The sequence below is a fragment of the Pseudophryne corroboree genome, unplaced genomic scaffold, assembly GCF_028390025.1.
Source record: "Pseudophryne corroboree isolate aPseCor3 unplaced genomic scaffold, aPseCor3.hap2 scaffold_644, whole genome shotgun sequence".
In the NCBI taxonomy this organism is placed as follows: Eukaryota; Metazoa; Chordata; class Amphibia; order Anura; family Myobatrachidae; genus Pseudophryne; species Pseudophryne corroboree.
Genome location: NW_026970233.1, coordinates 139,564 through 160,832, shown reverse-complemented (window position 1 = coordinate 160,832; position 21,269 = coordinate 139,564). Strand labels below are relative to the sequence as shown.

The 21,269-nt window shown below is 46.4% G+C and overlaps 1 protein-coding gene across 1 annotated transcript; it reads right to left on the bottom strand.

Annotated features, from left to right (window-relative positions):
• Nucleotides 1–826: 826 nt before the first annotated feature.
• Nucleotides 827–18,531, bottom strand: LOC135036372 (zinc finger protein OZF-like). The gene is made up of 2 exons (XM_063954439.1): nt 18,174–18,531; nt 827–2,191 (listed from the first exon to the last, which is right to left on the bottom strand). Exons 1-2 carry the CDS (start codon nt 18,505–18,507, stop codon nt 951–953), a joined length of 1,575 nt encoding a protein of 524 aa, XP_063810509.1. The 5' UTR covers nt 18,508–18,531; the 3' UTR covers nt 827–950.
• Nucleotides 18,532–21,269: the final 2,738 nt, after the last annotated feature.

Sequence of the window (21,269 nt, the reverse complement as noted above, 5' to 3'; positions counted from 1 at the left end):
TGCACAATAATAGCGTCTCCCCCTCCCCCCTCTCTATACCCGGTACCAGTGTATACAGGGGCAGTTCTGGAGGAGCTGTGTAGGCTGCTGCAGCTGCTGCTCATGCAGAGGAAGACGCCAAAATGCCGCTGAGCCTGCTCTCATGTAGCTCCGCCCCCCAACATGGCGCCGGAGCTACTGCTGTATATTTATACTGGCCATGTCTCCTTTAACATGTACAACCTCACATAAATGCTTGGTTCACTCTAGTTAGCCAGTCTCACGCAGGAACTATAATGGGTCCGCCCCCAGGAGGGACTCGAACGCCTGACCCGCGCTTCAGCCACACATTAGACCGCGGGAGCCCCCTAGCGGGGCCCCTGGTTGGTACTCACCACTGATGATCACCTTCACGCAGTGTTAAGGGTTTGCGGCATGCTGCGGCTGCGACAGCCAAGGATCCATGCCTCGCTGAACAAACAGCCCCTCAGGACGGCGGCCCTGCAGCGGGAAAGTGGCTCTGCACCTCAAGAGGCCGGTGACCGTCTCCCCCATAACTCCCACAGCACAGGTATGCTGTTGCCCAAACAGCATACCGAAATAAATAAAACTTAGACATAAAATGAAGAAAAACTCTGGAGCTTTAGAGTGTGCATCCTCTCCTGAGGGAACTTTATCTAAACTGAGCTGTAGGAGGGGGCATAGAGGGGAGGAGCCAGCACACCCAGTGAAGAATTTTAAAGTGCACTTGCTCCTTTGGACCCATCTATACCCCATCGCACTAATTCTGTCCCCAATATCCCTTACGGATGCTAGAGAAATAACACAAATCATTCCAGCTCAGCCCTTTAACAAAAAATATGTGAGAAATTAGATTTATTTGTAAGATAAATAACTTTCCATCTGCATATATACAAATTTTATATAGTGTTAATAAAGTATAGTTTTATCAAGATTCGATTACTGTCATGTTACACATTCTCATGTGTGTGAAGTTTCTGATGTCTAACAACAGATGATTTATCTCTAAAACATTTCCCACACTCAGAACATGGAAATGGTTTCTCACCTGTGTGACTTCTCTGATGTGCAACAAGATGTGACTTCTGTGTAAAACTTTTCCCACACTCAGAACATGGAAATGGCTTGTCATCTGTGTGACTTCTCTGATGTGTAACAAGATGTGATTTATCGGTAAAACTTTTCCCACACTCAGAACATGGAAATGGTTTATCACCTGTGTGACTTCTCTGATGTGTAACAAGATATGATTTATCGGTAAAACATTTCCCACACTCAGAACATGGAAATGGTTTCTCACCTGTGTGACTTCTCTGATGTTTAACAAGACGTGAGTTGTATGTAAAACATTTCCCACACTCAGAACATGGAAATGGCTCGTCACCTGTGTGACTTCTCTGATGTGTAACAAGATCTGATTTATCAGTAAAACATTTCCCACACTCAGAACATGGAAATGGTTTCTCACCTGTGTGACGTCTCTGATGTTTAACAAGACTTGAGCTGTGTGTAAAACATTTCCCACACTCAGAACATGGAAATGGCCTCTCACCTGTGTGACTTCTCTGATGTGCAACAAGATCTGACTTGTGTGTAAAACATTTCCCACACTCAGAACATGGAAATGGCTTCTCACCTGTGTGACTTCTCTGATGTGCAACAAGATGTGACTTGTGTGTAAAACATTTCCCACACTCAGAACATGGAAATGGCCTCTCACCTGTGTGACTTCTCTGATGTGCTACAAGACGTGAGTTGTGTGTAAAACATTTCCCACACTCAGAACATGGAAATGGCTTGTCAACTGTGTGACTTCTCTGATGTGTAACAAGATTTGATTTATCGGTAAAACATTTCCCACACTCAGAACATGGAAATGGTTTCTCACCTCCCTTAGCTGGATGATTGGTTATAAGCTGTGCGGTCTGTGTAAAACATCTGTCATCTATAGAACAGGGAAATATTTTATCTACTGTCAGAGCTGTAGAAGATGACCCAATATCAGTGTTATCAGAACATTCCCTCTGATTAGAGGGACCACATGACACAAGCACATTGTGAGGTACAGGAGGTACGAGTAGGGCAGTAGGGGTTTCTCCAGGAGAATCTTGTGTGATGTCATCATCTTCTATTTTACAACCTGAAGATGAAATTAGATTTTCTTCCGAGATATTCCTTCTGTTACATTCATCTGTTGGGAATAAGTGTACAGAAAATTGAATGTCTCTCCATAATAAGGTACAATTTATAATATTCCCCAGTGGAGTGCTACTGGGTTCAGATATGGCAAATGAGGGGTCCAATTTCTGATGTCAGACTCAGAGGAATGCTCCTCCAGCCATAATATGATGGCTCCAGACCTGTAGGGTGATGCATTGTCTTCCTGAAAGAGCCTGCTCCCATCTAAGTGACTGCAGAATGTACCTACTATCAAGCCTCATTCAGAGTCACTTACACTGCGATATTCTGCCATCTTCACTAGAAATTATACGCCAATGGATCACAAAGATATCTGCCTAGATATAGTACTTCCACTGCAGAAGATAGAAATGTAATGCAAGGTGTGGTGACATGTACTGGGAATGGAAGCTGGTACTTCCTTTTTCTGGCAAATGAACAGGCTGCAGTCAGGGTCACATTCCCTCTGGATTTCTATTACAGCACACAAACCCACAGGTGCGCCACATGTGTGTCATTGATTTGTTTTCTGTAATTGGTTTGTAGTGGTTGGGAAGAGGACAAAACACTGTTGTAGGCGGGGCAACAGATGCCAGCTAGTTGGCCAGTGACTAGACAGCCGAATTGTGTCCAGCTAGAGCGTGGGTCAGCTAGTCTGTGTGCAAAGTCTCAAAGTCTTGCATGCTTCTTGCAGGTATCTCCACAGGCTTTGGCCTGGCAACCACAACTACTCAAATACAGTTTCAGAGTATTCTAGTTCTCCCTGCCTCTTGCGGATAAGAATGTGGCTTCATAGCCCCCACTGGCCTCCAGGCACCCTGGGCTCTAACAGCAGTCCCCACCTGGACTGTCTGTCCACCCTTTATCTTCTGTGTGGGCAGATCCCTTCAGCCCCACACTGAATCAGAAGCTCATCAACACCATCTTTGCTGATACTGCCGCACAATTTACAGTGGCAGAGGAAAGAATTGCCTTATAACAGTGTTTCCCAAACTTTGTTGAATCATCGCACCCTAGTGCTGGACCACCAACCTGAAGCACCTCTGGAAGTGCCTCACGGCACCAAGTTTGGGAACTACTGCCTTAAAATATAATATATAAATCTAAAAATAACTAATTAAACTGGTATCCGGTCTTTAGGTCGTCAGTCACTAGTTTGACGACTGAAGGTCAACAGTAAGTAGGTCGACACTGACCGAAAGCTGACACATGTCTAGGTCAACATATATGGAAGGTCGACATGGTCATTAGGTTGACGTGGGCATGGTTGACACACAAAAGGTCAACAAAGTTTTTTTAGGGTTTTTGGGTGGTTTCAGGATATAAGATTGCTGAGTTATTTCTAGAAAGGGAGGAATACATCCCAATTTACTGAGTGAAAATGTGTTTGGTGTGTTTGAAAAAAAGGGAGATTTTGGGGAGAATGGTGTGATACAATAGGTGGAAGATGGGATACTATACGGATAGGTCAATATAAATTTGTTGATTTGGCCACTGAAGGTCCCTGCGATCTGTCTGATTTTGTTTCTGCAGCCTGTATGAGAGCTCATTTGACTGCATGTTGTGGGTTCACAGCAACAGGTTAAAAATGCAAATTCAACACTTGGAATCACCTCTAGACCCTTTGCCTGCTAAATTGATGAAGAAATATAAGTTATGGTAAGAACTTATCGTTGATAACGGTATTTCTCCTATGTCCACAGGTTCAACAGGATAACAATGGGATATGATGGAGCTACAGCGGATTGGCACCAAACGATCATAAGCTTTCAGTCCTCCCAGGATGCAATGGACTCGTCCATATATCCCCGCCCACTGTCTCAGGCAAATCAGTTGTATTCCAAAGCATTTAGGCAGGAGCATCATGTAGAGCCCTATTCAGGCGAGAAGAACACACATTGCACACCCTTCCATGCAAGAGGGAAGAGTTTAGCGAGTATAAAGATCCCCAAATCAGTTGCATCAGGGTGGGATCCCTGTGGAACCTGTGGACATAGGAGAAATACCGTTATCAACGGTAAGTTCTTACCATAACGTATATTTCTTCGGCTGGGTCCACAGATTATCCACAGGATAACAATGGGATTTCTCAAAGCAATTTAGCCCAAAGCAATTTAGTGGTGGGTATACTCCTGATTGGACAGGAGAACCTTGCGCCCGAATTTAGCGTCATGAGAGGCAAAAGTATACAAGGCATAATGTCTAATGAAAGTGTTAATGGAAGACCATGTGGCTGCTTAACATATCTGTTCTGCTGAAGCACCATGTTGTGCTGCCCATGAAGGACCTACCTTACGAGTAGAGTGAGCAAGACATTAGCCGGAACAGGGAGATCAGCTTGAGAATACGCTTCTGAAATCGTCATTCGAAGCCATCTTGCTAGCGTCTGTTTAGTAGCAGGCCATCCTCTCTTGTGAAATCCGTAAAGAATGGAGAGAATCTGTCTTTCTGATGGCACTGGTACGATCCACATAGTTCCTTAATGCCCGAACTACGTCTAGCGACACTTCTCCCGCAGACAGTCCCGATACCTGAAAACCGGGACTATAATTTCTTCATTAAGGTGGAATTTAGACATCACCTTAGGAAGATACCCAGACCTAGTTCTGAGAACTGCTTTATCTGGATAAAAAAATCAGAAAAGGAGAACGGCATGACAGCGCTCCTAAATCTGACACTCTTCTAGCTGATGTCATAGTCAGTAGAAAGAGAACTTTAGCAGTCAACAATTTCAGATCCACTTTATTAAGTGGTTCAAACAGAGCAACTTGAAGGGCTTTGAGAACTAGACTTAAGACCCAAGGCACTGCCGGAGGAACAAAAGCCGGTTGAATGCGCAGCATTCCCTGGAAAACAGTACGCACATCCTGTAATTTGGCAATTTTCTTTTGGAACCATACAGTCAATGCTGATACTTGCACTCTCAAGGAAGCCACCTTCAAACCCTTATCCATTCCTGCTTGAAGGAAATCTAAGACCCTGAAAACTTGGAAAGATTTTGGGTCTATATTTCCTTTACTGCACCAATGAATATAGGTCTGCCATATTCGGTGATAAATGCGAGCTGAGGAGGGTTTCCTTGCTTTGAGCATTGTTTAAATTACCTGTTGTGAGAATCCTCTTGACTTCAGGATAGAGGTTTCAAGAACCACGCCGTCAACGACAGTCGATCCAGCTGCCTGTGATAACAAGGACACTGCATCAGTAGATCTGGACGTTGAGGGAGCAGAATTGGAGCATCCATTGACATACTTTGCAGATCTGTGTACCAATGCCTTCTGGGCCAAGCCGGAGCTATTAGAATCACGGCACCCTTTTCTTGCTTTATTTTCCACACCACCTTGGGTAGCAAGATGATCGGAGGAAACAGATATGCCAGGTGAAAATCCCATTTCATTGATAGAGCGTCCAGAAAGATCGCTCCGGGATCCTTTGTTCTTGACCCGTATGCTGGCACTTTGTTGTTCAGATGGGACGCCATGAGATCTATCTCTGACAAACCCCACTTGTCTACCAGAGTCTGAAAGACTTCCGGGTGTAGAGCATATTCGCTTGCTTGAATGGCGTGTCGACTGAGAAAATCCGCTTCTCAGTTTAGGACTCCCGGAATGAACACTGCGGACAATGCTGGAAGATGGAGTTCTGCATATTTTAGTATGTGACTTACCTCCTTCATTGCTTTTTTGCTGCGAGTCCCTCCCCGATGGTTGAGGTACGCTACTGCCGTTGCATTGTCTGAGCGGATCTGGACTGGTTTTCCTTGCAAAGTGTCTTTTGCCTGAATCAGTGCCATGTATATGGCCCGATGCTCCAACAGGTTTATTAGCAGGCAACTTTCTTCTGTGGTTCACTGTCCTTGGAACCATAATTTTCCGGACACTGCTCCCCAGCCCTGAATACTGGCATCTGTTGTCAGGATCTCCCAATCGGATATCCAAAAGGGTCTCCCCTTGTCTAGATTGGATGTCTTACTTTTTCTGAAAGTACTATGGTATGTTACTTTATCGTCTGATGTACTCCATTCCATTTGGACAGAATCAGATGCTGCAGAGGTCTTGAGGGGAACTGTGCCTACTCCACCATGTCGAATGTTGAATTGATAATATTTGACTGTGTAACAACTCCTGAGTCCTTAACTGCACCTTGGATATTTTGTTCCGAGGGAAAAATATTTTCTGCAGACTTGAATCCAATAAAGCCCCCAAGTTAATCATCTGTTGTGATGGAATCAGAGATGACTTTGCCCAATGTATGAGCCATCCGTGGCTCTGTAGACAAGTTATTGTCTGCTGGAGATGGCCCAAGCACAATTCCTGGGACAGTGTCAGGATGAAAATATCGTCGAGGTATGGAAAAATTCTTATCCCCTGCTTTCGGAGATAAGCTGCCATAACCACCATAATCTTGGTAAATATTCTGGAAGCTGTGGCTAACCCAAAGGGTAAGGCCTGGAACTGAAAATGTTGATGGAGGATGGCGAACCTGAGGTAACACTGATGAGACAGTGCTATAGGAACATGCAGGTAAGCATCCTGTATATCTAGGGATACCATGTAATCCCCTGGTTCCATAGCTAAAACTATGGAGCGTAATGTCTCCATGTGGAACCGTGGTACCAAAATGTATTTGTTTAACATTTTGAGATTGAGAATCGTCCGAAACGACCCATTCTGAACCAAAAACAGGATGGAGTAAAAACCCTGTCCCCATTGTGCAGGGGGTACTGGAATAATTAATCCTGACTGAAGCAATTTCTGAACTCCTTCTTGCAGGGCTCTGGCCTTCGCCTCTATCCATGACGGGCTGGTGCAGAAGAACTTTTGAGGAGGCTGCTTCTTGAAAGGGAAAACATAACCCAGAGATACCACTTCTTGCACCCAGGCATCTGTTGTAGACCGCTGCCATATCTGTGCAAAAGGAAGAAGTCGGCCCCCTACCCTGGGGTCCCCCAGGCGGAGGCCCGCACCATCAGGCTGATGGCTTATCTTCTGGGTTGGAAGCTGGCCCTCTGGTGGCCTAATGCTTCTTTGCCTTACCAAACTTATTGTATTGGGGCTGCTTACGATCACTTTTTCCTTTTGCTTTTCCTTGCGAAATGGCCGAAAAACCGGACCCTTAGGTCTGGGTTATATGTGGCAGGAAACCTGACCTTCTTGGATTCTGCCTCTGATTCCAGAATATCTGTCAATTCCTTACCAAACAGAATATTCCCCACAAAAGGCAAAGATTCCAGAACCTTTTTCAATTCTGAATCAGCTTTCCACGTACGCAGCCAAACTGCTCTGCGAGCAGCTTCTTTTAAGGCTGATACTTTAGAAGCAATAGTACCCATATCTATTGCCGCTTCTTCTAAGAATACTGCAGCCTGTTTCATGTGAGCTATATGGGTAGGTGCTGAAAGCCCGTCTTCCAGTACCTCAGCCCATTCAGCTACTGCTTTTGCCATCCAAGCTGAAGCCATAGCTGGCCTTATGACTACCCCCGACAGTGAAAATATGGTTTTAAAAAACCCATCCACTCTCCTTTCTGTGACATCATTCAATGACGTTGACTGCAAAGGCAATATAAATTTTCGCACTAATCGAATGACATGCGTATCTACCTTAGGAGGCACTTCCCTTTTTAAACAGTTCCCAGTTGGAAAAGGGTAATTGGAATCCCATTTTCTGGGAATTCTATATTTTTATTGGGTGCAGCCCAAGCTTCTTCCATGAGTTTCGTCAGCTGATCTGATCCTGGAAACTCGACCCTAACTGTTTTGGGACGTTTAAACATAGGTGCCTTAGTTTTTAACACTGGCTCTGCTGAATCCTCTAAGGACAGAATAGCCTTCATTGCTCCAATTAATTCAGCTATATCCACTGAGCTGATACCTTCCACCTGTTCTTGATATGATGAAGCAGAGTACATAGAGCTATCATCATCTGATGTATCATCCTGTGTAGCCTGTGAATTTTATGATTTATTTACACCCGGTTTATCAGCTTGCTGTGTATCCTGAGCTGTAGTGGATATACCGTAATAAGGGAGCTGCATGTATGGGTTAATAGTGTATCCTACTGCTGGTATTGAAGCTGTAGGAATTACCAGTTCAGCTATACTGGACACGGTCTGTGCAAACATCGCCCAAGGTGGATCTACCTGCAGTTGAACAGGGATCTGCCTTGCAATCTGCTGAAAATCAAAACAATTTGCACATCATGTGCCAGATCCTGAGAGGATAATCCCGTTTTGCAGGACAAACATGTTATAAGTGTTGGTGTTACTGTCAGTGTAACCTCGTCACTTTTGCCGCTCTTAGACATGATAAATTATCAGCTTTTCACAGTGTACTACACACTTAGTGACTGTAATCACTTTACCTTATTAAAGTGATATCAATCTGACCCCATCCCATGCACCAGCATTGAGGTTCAGAAGAAACCACTGACAAACATATATAAAGTCAGCAATCACACTAGCAGTCAGTCACATGTTATATATTAGTCATTTGAGCACAACAGATCCAAACGTATTCAGACGCAATGCGAAGAAAACCACAGTAATGTACAGACTCATATGCAATAGGCACTTAAATTTAACTATTTATACTGACAAAAGTAGAAAGAATTGTAGTGCTGTATAACACGTACTCAGTAGAGTGGGATACAGGGAGACTCACCTCACTTCCAAGATCGATCAATATGTTAGCAAACGCCGAGTGGATCCAGACGATACTAGTGTACACTGTCGCTCCGGGAACTTTAAGTGAACACAGACGCACTGTGCATACAAGCGCACCGGTCATACAGACGCCTGTCCTGCGACTGGGTCTCCTCGTGGTAGAGTTTAGTGTACACAGACGCAGCGGCCTATGCTGCGACCGAGACACCTCGTGGTAGCGTCTGAGACGGAAGTGAGGCAACAGTTCATGGCAGGAGACCGACGGAAACTGGTCATGAACTGGGGGGAGGGGCGAACAGGAGAGCGTCTGACTGTCCATGCTGACATCAACCCTAGGGATCCCAGCCTCATACCATTACTGGCACTTTATGATCCCTAAAGCCTAGCTCTGGAGCATCCGTGGTGGCGGTGCATCAGCTACTGTTTGGTAGTCTCCTCCCAAACCAGTGCGGCTGTGTCCGTATTCCCCTTCTAAGTGGAACCGGTGCCTTACCTTCTCCCCGTGCTCCGGCCACAGCCTGGTAACGTCTGGTGGACCTGCTAGTATATCAGACACAGACGCCCGTCGACACAGTACTTGTACCGTGGGTAAGCGTTGTTGGAGCGACTCTTTCCAATATGCGTTTAAGACGCTGTTAGGAAAGATCACTCAAAAACATAGTTAGACTATTAAAAATATAATAATAAAGCTTAGGGCTGGCAGAACACAGCAGCCCTGTGACCATGGTCCGGCTCCTGCCGCACCAAACAAAAAACTGATTTGCCTGAGCCAGTGGGTGGGGTTATATGGACGAGCTCATTGCATCCTGGGAGGACTGAAAGCTTGTGATCTTTGGTGCCAATCCGCTATCGCTCCATCATATCCCATTGTTATCCTGAGGATAACCTGTGGACCCAGCCGGAGAAATAATGAACGAATAGCTCACAACTGTCAATTGTCCATATACTAGTTGTCCATTGAAAAAGTGATTTCTTGATCTTCTCCAGCTGGAGATTGTATCGCCCACACCTTTGTCTAAATCTTCATCTGCACAAAGTACCTGCCCGTGTCTCTGTAATATCTTTGTGTCGCCCATCTTTGTAGAACGTAACCACAAATCTGCTCCGTCATCTGTCTGAGCTTTTGGGTGGGTGATAAGTATCTGTTTCCTACACTTTTGTCTTGTATTTTGAGGGGACGGAGAGGAGAGCAAAGATGAAGTCAGGAGTCACAGCTGGGGGAGGGACTGGACAGAAGGGAGCAGGGCAGAGCAGGTGGGAGCAGATTGAGGTGACCCATTCCCCTTACTACATTATAAGAACTAAGCAAATATACAATACACAATATATCTATCAGATTCAGTTTATGAAAATGCAATCAAGTTATTCATGTCAAAATGTATTATTCTTTACTAGGACTATTATTTTAAGTCATGAGTGGAAGGGGAGCATCAGACACTTCTGAGTGATTACGCTATTGGGGGTGAGAGGGGGTAAGAATGGCTACCGGAGAGCTTTGCAGTCAGTGATTGTCTCTGATAGTGGATAAGCGTTGATGCTCTGCCAAGAGGCCGTGTGGGACAAATAACTTTGGGATTATTTAGACCCGTCACCGGCCCCTTATCCTGGTCACTGCCTCTATACATCACCCCTGCTGAAACGTACGTTGGATCAACGGCAGACTGTCCCGAGCCACGGGACATTACTGGACTCTCTGCTCCTGTTGCCGAGTCCAAGGGTGCCATGCTGTGGTGCAACTTGTCCTTAAACATAAACATTTCACCTTTCCATCTAATACTGGAAGTGATCTGTGAGCCCCATATCCTCACATCAGGTGACGGAATACTGCTGCATCCAGGCTCGCACACAGTGGGCAGTATACGCGTAATGTACTGTTAGCAGAGCTGGGAATTACGCATTTCTGGTGCACAGCGTGAAAAGCACAAGATCAGGGCAGCAGCTAAGGTCAGGGGGAGGTCAGTCACACCCACATGAGGGACATCATACAAACCTGGCAGCCGGAGCTGATCCGATCAGGGGTATGCATGATCATTCGCTACCAGTTATCCATATATAGCACATACATATTCCACAGCACTTTACAGAGAATATCCGCTCACTTACCTCAGTCCCAGGGGCTAACAGTCTATATTCCTTACCACATAGGCAAACACATATACACTAGTTGCTCAGCTGGTATAATTATTGGATTGTGGGAGGAAACCCATAAAAGAACAGGGAGAAAATACAAACTCCATGCAGTAAGGGACTTGAACCCACAACCTCACCTCTGTGATTCAGTAATGCTTGCCATTACACCAACTGTACTGCTCACTGCTATAACAGGAGAAGGAGAAGAATAGTAACAGATGTCTTCTGATGTATGAGAAAGTGTGGGGTGGAGACTGGTCAGATTTCTGGGCTGACAACACACAGTGACATGATGTGAGGGGGAGAGCAGGAGTATAATAGGAGTTGATGGTTCCTGATGTATGAGATACACTACAGAGTGTTGGGAGGAAACTGGCCAGATCTCTGGGCTGGTAACACACAGTGACATGATGTGAGGGGGAGAGCAGGAGTATAATAGTGGATGATGGCTCCTGATGAATGAGATACACCACAGAGTGTGGGGAGGAGACTGGTCAGATCTCTGGGCTGGTAACACACAGTGACATGATGTGAGAGGAAGAGCAGGAGTATAATAGGGGCTGATATCCCCTGATGTATATGATACACCAGAGAGTGTGGGGAGGAGACTGGTCAGATCTCTGGGCTGGTAACATACAGTGACATGATGTGAGGGTAGAACAGGAGTATAATAGGAGCTGATGGCTCCTGATGTATATGATACACCAGAGAGTGTCGTGAGGAGACTGGTCAGATCTCTGGGATGGTAACATACAGTGACATGATGTGAGGGGAGAACAGGAGTATAATAGGGGATGATGGCTCCTGATGTATGAGATACACCAGAGAGTGTGGAGAGGAGACTGGTCAGATCTCTTGGCTGGTAACATACAGTGACATGACGTGAGGGGGAGAGCAGGAGTATAATAGGGGCTGATGGCTCCTGATGTATGAGATACACCAGAGAGTGTGGGAAGGAGACTGGTCAGATCTCTGGGCTGGTAACACACAGTGGCATGATGTGAGGGGGAGAGCAGGAGTACAATAGGGGCTGATGGCTACTGATGTATGAGATACACCAGAGTGTATGGGTAGGAAACTGGTCAGATCTCTGGACTGGTAACACAAAATTACATGATGTAAGGGGGAGAGCAGGAGTATAATAGGGGCTGATGTCCCCTGATGTATATGATACACCAGAGAGTGTCGTGAGGAGACTGGTCAGATCTCTGGGCTGGTAACACACAGTGACATGATGTGAGGGGTGGAGAGCAGGAGTATAATAGGGGCTGATGGCTCTGATGTATGAGATACACCAGAGAGTGTGGGGAGGAGACTGGTCAGATCTATGGACTGGTAACACAAAATTACATGATGTGAGGGGGAGAGCACGAGTATAATAGGGGCTGATGTCCCCTGATGTATATGATACACCAGAGAGTGTGGGGAGGAGACTGGTCAGGTCTCTGGGCTGGTAACCACACAGTGACATGATGTAAGGGGGAGAGCAGGAGTATAATAGGGGCAGATGGCTCCTGATGTATGAGATACACCAGAGAGTGTGGGGAGGAGACTGGTCAAATCTCATGACTGGTAACACAAAATTACATGATGTGAGGGGGAGAGCAGGAGTATAATAGGGGCTGATGTCCCCTGATGTATATGATACACCAGAGAGTGTCGTGAGGAGACTGGTCAGATCTCTGGGCTGGTAACACACAGTGACATGATGTGAGGGTGAGAGCAGGAGTATAATAGGGGCTGATGGCTCCTGATGTATGAGATACACCAGAGAGTGTCGTGAGGAAACTGGTCAGATCTCTGGGCTGGTAACACAAAATTACATGATGTGAGGGGGAGAGCAGGAGTATAATAGGGGCTGATGGTTCCTGATGTATGAGATTTACCAAAGGGTGTGGGGAGGAGACTGGTCAGATCTCTGGGCTGGTAACACACAGTGACATGATGTGAGGGGGAGAGAAGGAGTATTATAGGGTCTGATGGCTCCTGATGTATGAGATACACCAGAGAGTGTGGGGAGGAGACAAGTCAGATTTCTGGGCTGGTAACACACAGTGACATGATGTGAGGAGGAGAGCAGGAGTATAATAGGTGCTGATGGCTCCTGATGTATAACATACACCATAGAGTGTGGGAAGAAGACTGGTCAGATCTCTGGGCTGATAACACACAGTGACATGATGTGAGGAGGAGAGCAGGAGTATAATAGGAGCTGATGGCTACTGATGTATGAAATACACCAGAGAGTGTGGGGAGGAGACTGGTCAGTTCTCTGAGCTAGTAACACAGTGACATGATGTGAGGGGAGAGCATTAGTATAATACAGGCTGAAGGCTCCTGATGTATGAGATACACCAGAGAATATGGGGGAAGAGACTGGTCAGATCTCTGGGCTGGTAACACACAGTGACATGATGTGAGGGGTAGAGCAGGAGTATAATAGGGGCTGATGGCTCCTGATGTATGAGATACACCAGAGTGTGTGGGAAGGAGACTGGTCAGATCTCTTGGCTGGTAACACACAGTGACATGTTGTGAGGCGGAGAGCAGGAGTATAATAGGGGCTGATGGCTCCTGATGCATGAGATACACCAGAGTGTGTTGGGAGGAGACTGGTCAGATCTCTGGGCTGGTAACACACAGTGACATGATGTGAGGGGGAGAGCAGGAGTATAATAGGGGCTGATGGCTCCTGATGTATGAGATACACCAGAGTGTGTGGTGAGGAGACTGTTCAGATCTCTGGGCTGGTAACACACAGTGACATGATGTGAGGGGGAGAGCAGGAGTATAATAGGGGCTGATGGCTCCTGATGTATGAGATACACCAGAGTGTGTGGGAAGGAGACTGGTCAGATCTCTTGGCTGGTAACACACAGTGACATGATGTGAGGGGGAGAGCAGGAGTATAATAGGGGCTGATGGCTCCTGATGCATGAGATACACCAGAGTGTGTGGGGAGGAGACTGGTCAGATCTCTGGGCTGGTAACACACAGTGACATGATGTGAGGTGGAGAGCAGGAGTATAATAGGGGCTGATGGCTCCTGATGCATGAGATACACCAGAGTGTGTAGGCAGGAGACTGGTCAGATCTCTGGGCTGGTAACACACAGTGACATGATGTGAGGGGGAGAGCAGGAGTATAATAGGGGCTGAGGTCCCCTGATGTATGAGATACACCAGAGAGTGTGGGGAGGAGACAAGTCAGATCTCTGTGCTGGTAACACACAGTGACATGATGTGAGGGGGAGAGCAGGACTATAATAGGGACTGATGGCTACTGATGTATGAGATACACCAGAGTGTGTAGGCAGGAGACTGGTCAGATCTCTGGGCTGGTAACACACGGTGACATGATGTGAGGGAGAGAGCAGGAGTATAATAGGGGCTGATGACTCCTGATGTATGAGATACACCAGAGAGTGTGGGGAGGAGACTGGTCAGATCTCTGGGCTGGTAACACACAGTGATATGACGTGAGGGGGAGCAGGAGTATAATAGGGGCTGATGGCTCCTGATGTATGAGATACACCAGAGTGTATAGGTAGGAGACTGGTCAGATCTCTGGACTGGTAACACAAAATTACATGATGTGAGGGGGAGAGCAGGAGTATAATAGGGGCTGATGTCCCCTGATGTATATGATACACCAGAGAGTGTCGTGAGGAGACTGGTCAGATCTCTGGGATGGTAACATACAGTGACATGATGTGAGGGGAGAACAGGAGTATAATAGGGGATGATGGCTCCTGATGTATGAGATACACCAGAGAGTGTGGAGAGGAGACTGGTCAGATCTCTTGGCTGGTAACATACAGTGACATGACGTGAGGGGGAGAGCAGGAGTATAATAGGGGCTGATGGCTCCTGATGTATGAGATACACCAGAGAGTGTGGGGAGGAGACTGGTCAGATCTATGGACTGGTAACACAAAATTACATGATGTGAGGGGGAGAGCACGAGTATAATAGGGGCTGATGTCCCCTGATGTATATGATACACCAGAGAGTGTGGGGAGGAGACTGGTCAGATCTCTGGGCTGGTAACCACACAGTGACATGATGTAAGGTGGAGAGCAGGAGTATAATAGGGACTGATGGCTCCTGATGTATGAGATACACCAGAGTGTGTGGGGAGGAGACTGGTCAAATCTCATGACTGGTAACACAAAATTACATGATGTGAGGGGGAGAGCAGGAGTATAATAGGGGCTGATGTCCCCTGATGTATATGATACACCAGAGAGTGTCGTGAGGAGACTGGTCAGATCTCTGGGCTGGTAACACACAGTGACATGATGTGAGGGTGAGAGCAGGAGTATAATAGGGGCTGATGGCTCCTGATGTATGAGATACACCAGAGAGTGTCGTGAGGAGACTGGTCAGATCTCTGGGCTGGTAACACAAAATTACATGATGTGAGGGGGAGAGCAGGAGTATAATAGGGGCTGATGGCTCCTGATGTATGAGATTTCCCAAAGGGTGTGGGGAGGAGACTGGTCAGATCTCTGGGCTGATAACACACAGTGATATGACGTAAGGGGGAGCAGGAGTATAATAGGGGCTGATGGCTACTGATGTATGAGATACACCAGAGTGTGTGGGGAGGAGACTGGTCAGATCTCTGGGCTGGTAACACACAGTGACATGATGTGAGGGGGAGAGAAGGAGTATTATAGGGTCTGATGGCTCCTGATGTATGAGATACACCAGAGAGTGTGGGGAGGAGAAAAGTCAGATTTCTGGGCTGGTAACACACAGTGACATGATGTGAGGGGTAGAGCAGGAGTATAATAGGTGCTGATGGCTCCTGATGTATAACATACACCATAGAGTGTGGGAAGAAGACTGGTCAGATCTCTAGGCTGATAACACACAGTGACATGATGTGAGGAGGAGAGCAGGAGTATAATAGGAGCTGATGGCTACTGATGTATGAAATACACCAGAGAGTGTGGGGAGGAGACTGGTCAGTTCTCTGAGCTAGTAACACAGTGACATGATGTGAGGGGAGAGCAGGAGTATAATACAGGCTGAAGGCTCCTGATGTATGAGATAAACCAGAGAATATGGGGGAAGAGACTGGTCAGATCTCTGGGCTGGTAACACACAGTGACATGATGTGAGGGGTAGAGCAGGAGAATAATAGGGGCTGATGGCACCTGATGTATGAGATACACCAGAGTGTGTGGGAAGGAGACTGGTCAGATCTCTTGGCTGGTAACACACAGTGACATGTTGTGAGGCGGAGAGCAGGAGTATAATAGGGGCTGATGGCTCCTGATGCATGAGATACACCAGAGTGTGTTGGGAGGAGACTGGTCAGATCTCTGGGCTGGTAACACACAGTGACATGATGTGAGGTGGAGAGCAGGAGTATAATAGGGGCTGATGGCTCCTGATGTATGAGATACACCAGAGTGTGTGGTGAGGAGACTGTTCAGATCTCTGGGCTGGTAACACACAGTGACATGATGTGAGGGGGAGAGCAGGAGTATAATAGGGGCTGATGGCTCCTGATGTATGAGATACACCAGAGTGTGTGGGAAGGAGACTGGTCAGATCTCTTGGCTGGTAACACACAGTGACATGATGTGAGGGGGAGGGCAGGAGTATAATAGGGGCTGATGGCTCCTGATGCATGAGATACACCAAAGTGTGTGGGGAGGAGACTGGTCAGATCTCTGGGCTGGTAACACACAGTGACATGATGTGAGGTGGAGAGCAGGAGTATAATAGGGGCTGATGGCTCCTGAAGTATGAGATACACCAGAGTGTGTAGGCAGGAGACTGGTCAGATCTCTGGGCTGGTAACACACAGTGACATGATGTGAGGGGGAGAGCAGGAGTATAATAGGGGCTGAGGTCCCCTGATGTATGAGATACACCAGAGAGTGTGGGGAGGAGACAAGTCAGATCTCTGTGCTGGTAACACACAGTGACATGATGTGAGGGGGAGAGCAGGACTATAATAGGGACTCATGGCTACTGATGTATGAGATACACCAGAGTGTGTAGGCAGGAGACTGGTCAGATCTCTGGGCTGGTAACACACAGTGACATGATGTGAGGGGGAGAGCAGGAGTATAATAGGGGCTGATGGCTCCTGATGTATAACATACACCATAGAGTGTGGGAAGAAGACTGGTCAGATCTTTGGGCTGGTAACACACAGTGACATGATGTGAGGGAGAGAGCAGGAGTATAATAGGGGCTGATGACTCCTGATGTATGAGATACACCAGAGAGTGTGGGGAGGAGACTGGTCAGATCTCTGGGCTGGTAACACACAGTGATATGACGTGAGGGGGAGCAGGAGTATAATAGGGGCTGATGGCTCCTGATGTTTGAGATACACCAGAGTGTATAGGTAGGAGACTGGTCAGATCTCTGGACTGGTAACACAAAATTACATGATGTGAGGGGGAGAGCAGGAGTATAATAGGGGCTGATGTCCCCTGATGTATATGATACACCAGAGAGTGTCGTGAGGAGACTGGTCAGATCTCTGGGCTGGTAACATACTGTGACATGATGCGAATGGGAGAGCAGGAGTATAATAGGGGCTGATGGCTCTGGACTCCTCCAATGGTCAGATACATATCTCTCATTAGTTTGTACTGACAGAAAAGGGTGTAGAATGAGATATTGCTGTAGTGACTAAGGAAGGAGAATATGGGACTCTATTCTGTAATAAAATAGTGGAATCCCCTCCCACGCACAATAAGACTCGCCTCTAGTCTCCAAAACTTTAAGCAATTCCTGAAGGTGAGTTTATCGAATTCTGGAAATGCCCACATAGCTTCATATACTTTACTTTCCAATTACATCCCCACTGTAGAGTCCACACATAACCTCACATGTTTTTACTTTCTTCACTTTCCCATCCTCCCGACACCAGGCCAACATTGCTGTGTAACCATATCATACAGCCCACCAAGGACTTTTGCAATCTGGTGGACCTTTTTGCAATAGTCAACACCTATCCTTGTCTATCAATGCCTACTTCCCTATAGATTGTAAGCTTGAAAGCAGGGCCGTCCTACCTCTATGAATTTCTGTTATTACCTATTCTTGTTATCTCACTGTTTTCACTCGTTTGGTTTTATTTTATCACTGTTTCCAATTGTAAAGAGCAACAGAATTTGATGCGCTATATAAGGAACTGTAAATAAATAAAATAAAGTGTTTATTGCTCACCTGTGCTGATATCTGTAGGGATTTCCTCCTCCTTACACTGCAGATCACCCTTCACATACGTCTCTTCTTCTCCCTCTATATCTTCTGCCTTTATATCAGTCACATACGTCTCTTCTTCTCCCTCTGTATCTTCTGCCTTCATATCAGTCACACACGTCTCTTCTTCTCCCTCTATATCTTCTGCCTTCATATCAGTCACATACGTCTCTTCTTCTCCCTCTATATCTTCTGCCTTCATATCAGTCACATACGTCTCTTCTTCTCCGTCTATATCTTCTGCCTTCATATCAGTCACATACGTCTCTTCTTCTCCCTCTATATCTTCTGCCTTCATATCAGTCACATACGTCTCTTCTTCTCCCTCTATATCTTCTGCCTTTATATCAGTCACATACGTCTCTTCTTCTCCCTCTATATCTTCTGCCTTCATATCAGTCACATACGTCTCTTCTTCTCCCTCTATATCTTCTGCCTTCATATCAGTCACATACGTCTCTTCTTCTCCCTCTATATCTTCTGCCTTTATATCAGTCACATACGTCTCTTCTTCTCCCTCTATATCTTCTGCCTTCATATCAGTCACATACGTCTCTTCTTCTCCCTCTATATCTTCTGCCTTCATATCAGTCACATACGTCTCTTCTTCTCCCTCTATATCTTCTGCCTTCATATCAGTCACATATGTCTCTTCTTCTACCTCTATATCTTCTGCCTTCATATCAGTCACATACGTCTCTTCTTCTCCCTCTATATCTTCTGCCTTCATATCAGTCACATACGTCTCTTCTTCTCCCTCTATATCTTCTGCCTTCATATCAGTCACATACGTCTCTTCTTCTCCCTCTGTATCTTCTGCCTTCATATTAGTCACATACGTCTCTTCTTCTCCCTCTGTATCTTCTGCCTTCATATCAGTCACATACGTCTCCTCTTCTCCCTCTATATCTTCTGCCTTCATATCAGTCACATTACTCCTATCTTCACCCTAAATACCAACAATAATGAACACTTTATAATAAGGCTTATTTCATTATTTGATAGTAAATAGTATAATAGTGTATAAGACACACACAGCTCCTCTACAGATCACATAGCGTCAGTCACTTTGGTATATTGTCTAGACCCTAAATCCCACCTACCTGATCCTCCTGTGGGGTCCTGTGATTCTCCTCTGTACAGTCCTGGGAATACAGAGGATGGGGACATCTCTCTGGGGTATCTCTGTTACTGGGTCCATCTGTAGGAGACACAAAGTGACTGAGTACATTGTATATATGTGATTATCAGATGATGTGTGTATATAGGGCCCCCCATACCTGCTCTCCTTGTACAATACATGACAGTCTCCTCTTACCCAGTGATGTGAGGGGCCGGTGATTCTCCATCATCATGTCCTTGTACAGACCCCTGTGTTCCTCTATATACTCCCGCTCCTGCATGGAGACATAGACAGTGACATCCTGACACCTTATAGGAATCTGACACACACAGTGATACAGTCATCACCCAGACACATCCCCTGGTGTTACTGTATAATGTCCCATTCCCAGCAGTCACCTCTCCAGTCATCACCCAGACACATCCCCTGGTGTTACTGTATAATGTCCCATTCCCAGCAGCCACCTCTCCAGTCATCACCCAGACACAACCCCTGCTGTTACTGTATAATGCCCCATTCCCAGCAGCAACCTCTCCAGTCATCACCCAGACACGTCCCCTGGTGTTACTGTATAATGCCCCATTCCCAGCAGTCACCTCTCCAGTCATCACCCAGACACGTCCCCTGGTGTTACTGTATAATGCCCCATTCCCAGCAGTCACCTCTCCAGTCATCACCCAGACACATCCCCTGGTGTTACTGTATAATGCCCCATTCCCAGCAGTCACCTCTCCAGTCATCACCCAGACACATCCGCCGGTGTTACTGTATAATGTCCCATTCCCAGCAGTCACCTCTCCAGTCATCACCCAGACACGTCCCCTGGTGTTACTGTATAATGTCTCATTCCCAGCAGTCACCTCTCCAGTCATCACCCAGACACATCCCCTGGTCTTACTGTATAATGTCCCATTCCCAGCAGTCACCTCTCCAGTCATCACCCAGACACGTTCCCCGGTGTTACTGTATAATGTCCCATTCCCAGCAGTCACCTCTCCAGTCAGCAGCTGAATGATCTTGTTGGTGAGTTCTAGGATCTTCTGGTTATTGTGTCTCTCATGTATCAGTGAGTGAGGTGGAGGCACCGTGATGGGGCTCTGGGTTCTGCTCAGTCTTCCTGACACACGGGGACAGCTGCTGGGTGTCTCGAACTTACCGGATGTCTTCCTCACTACCGTGTAACCCTGGGTATAGGGGGACACATCAAATATCATTGTATAAACTTCCATATCTCCTCACCTCCCCAGTCACGTCCCTGTATTATTACTATAGATACAAGTGATGTCACTGTGACGCTCGCAGATCCCCTCACCTTCCCATCATGCCTCTGTATTATTACTATAGATATGTGATGTCACTGTAACACGCCCAGATCCCCACACCTACTCTGTCATGCCCCTGTATTATTATTATTATTATAGATATGTGACATCACTGTGACGCTCCAAGATCCCCTCACCTCCCCAGTCATGTCCCTTTATTATTACTATAGATATAACTGATGTCACTGTGACACTCCCAGATCCTCTCACCTCCCTAGTCATGTCACTGTATTACTAAAGATAAAAGTGTACTATAGATATAAGTGGTGTCACTGTGACACTCCCAGAACCCCTCACCTCCCCAATCATGTCACTGTATTACTATAGATATGTGATGTCACTGTGACGCTCCCAAATGCCCTCACCTCCCCAGTCATGTCTCTGTATTATTACTATAGATATAAGTAATGTCACTGTGATACTCCCAGACCACCTCACCTAACCAGATAACATCACCTCCCCAGTCATGTCCCTGTATTATTACTATAGATAAAAGTGATGTCACTGTGACACTCTCAGACCCCATCACCTCCCCAGTCATGTCCCTGTATTATTACTATAGATATAAGTGATGTCACTGTGACGCTCCCAGAGCCCCTCACCTCCCTAGTCATG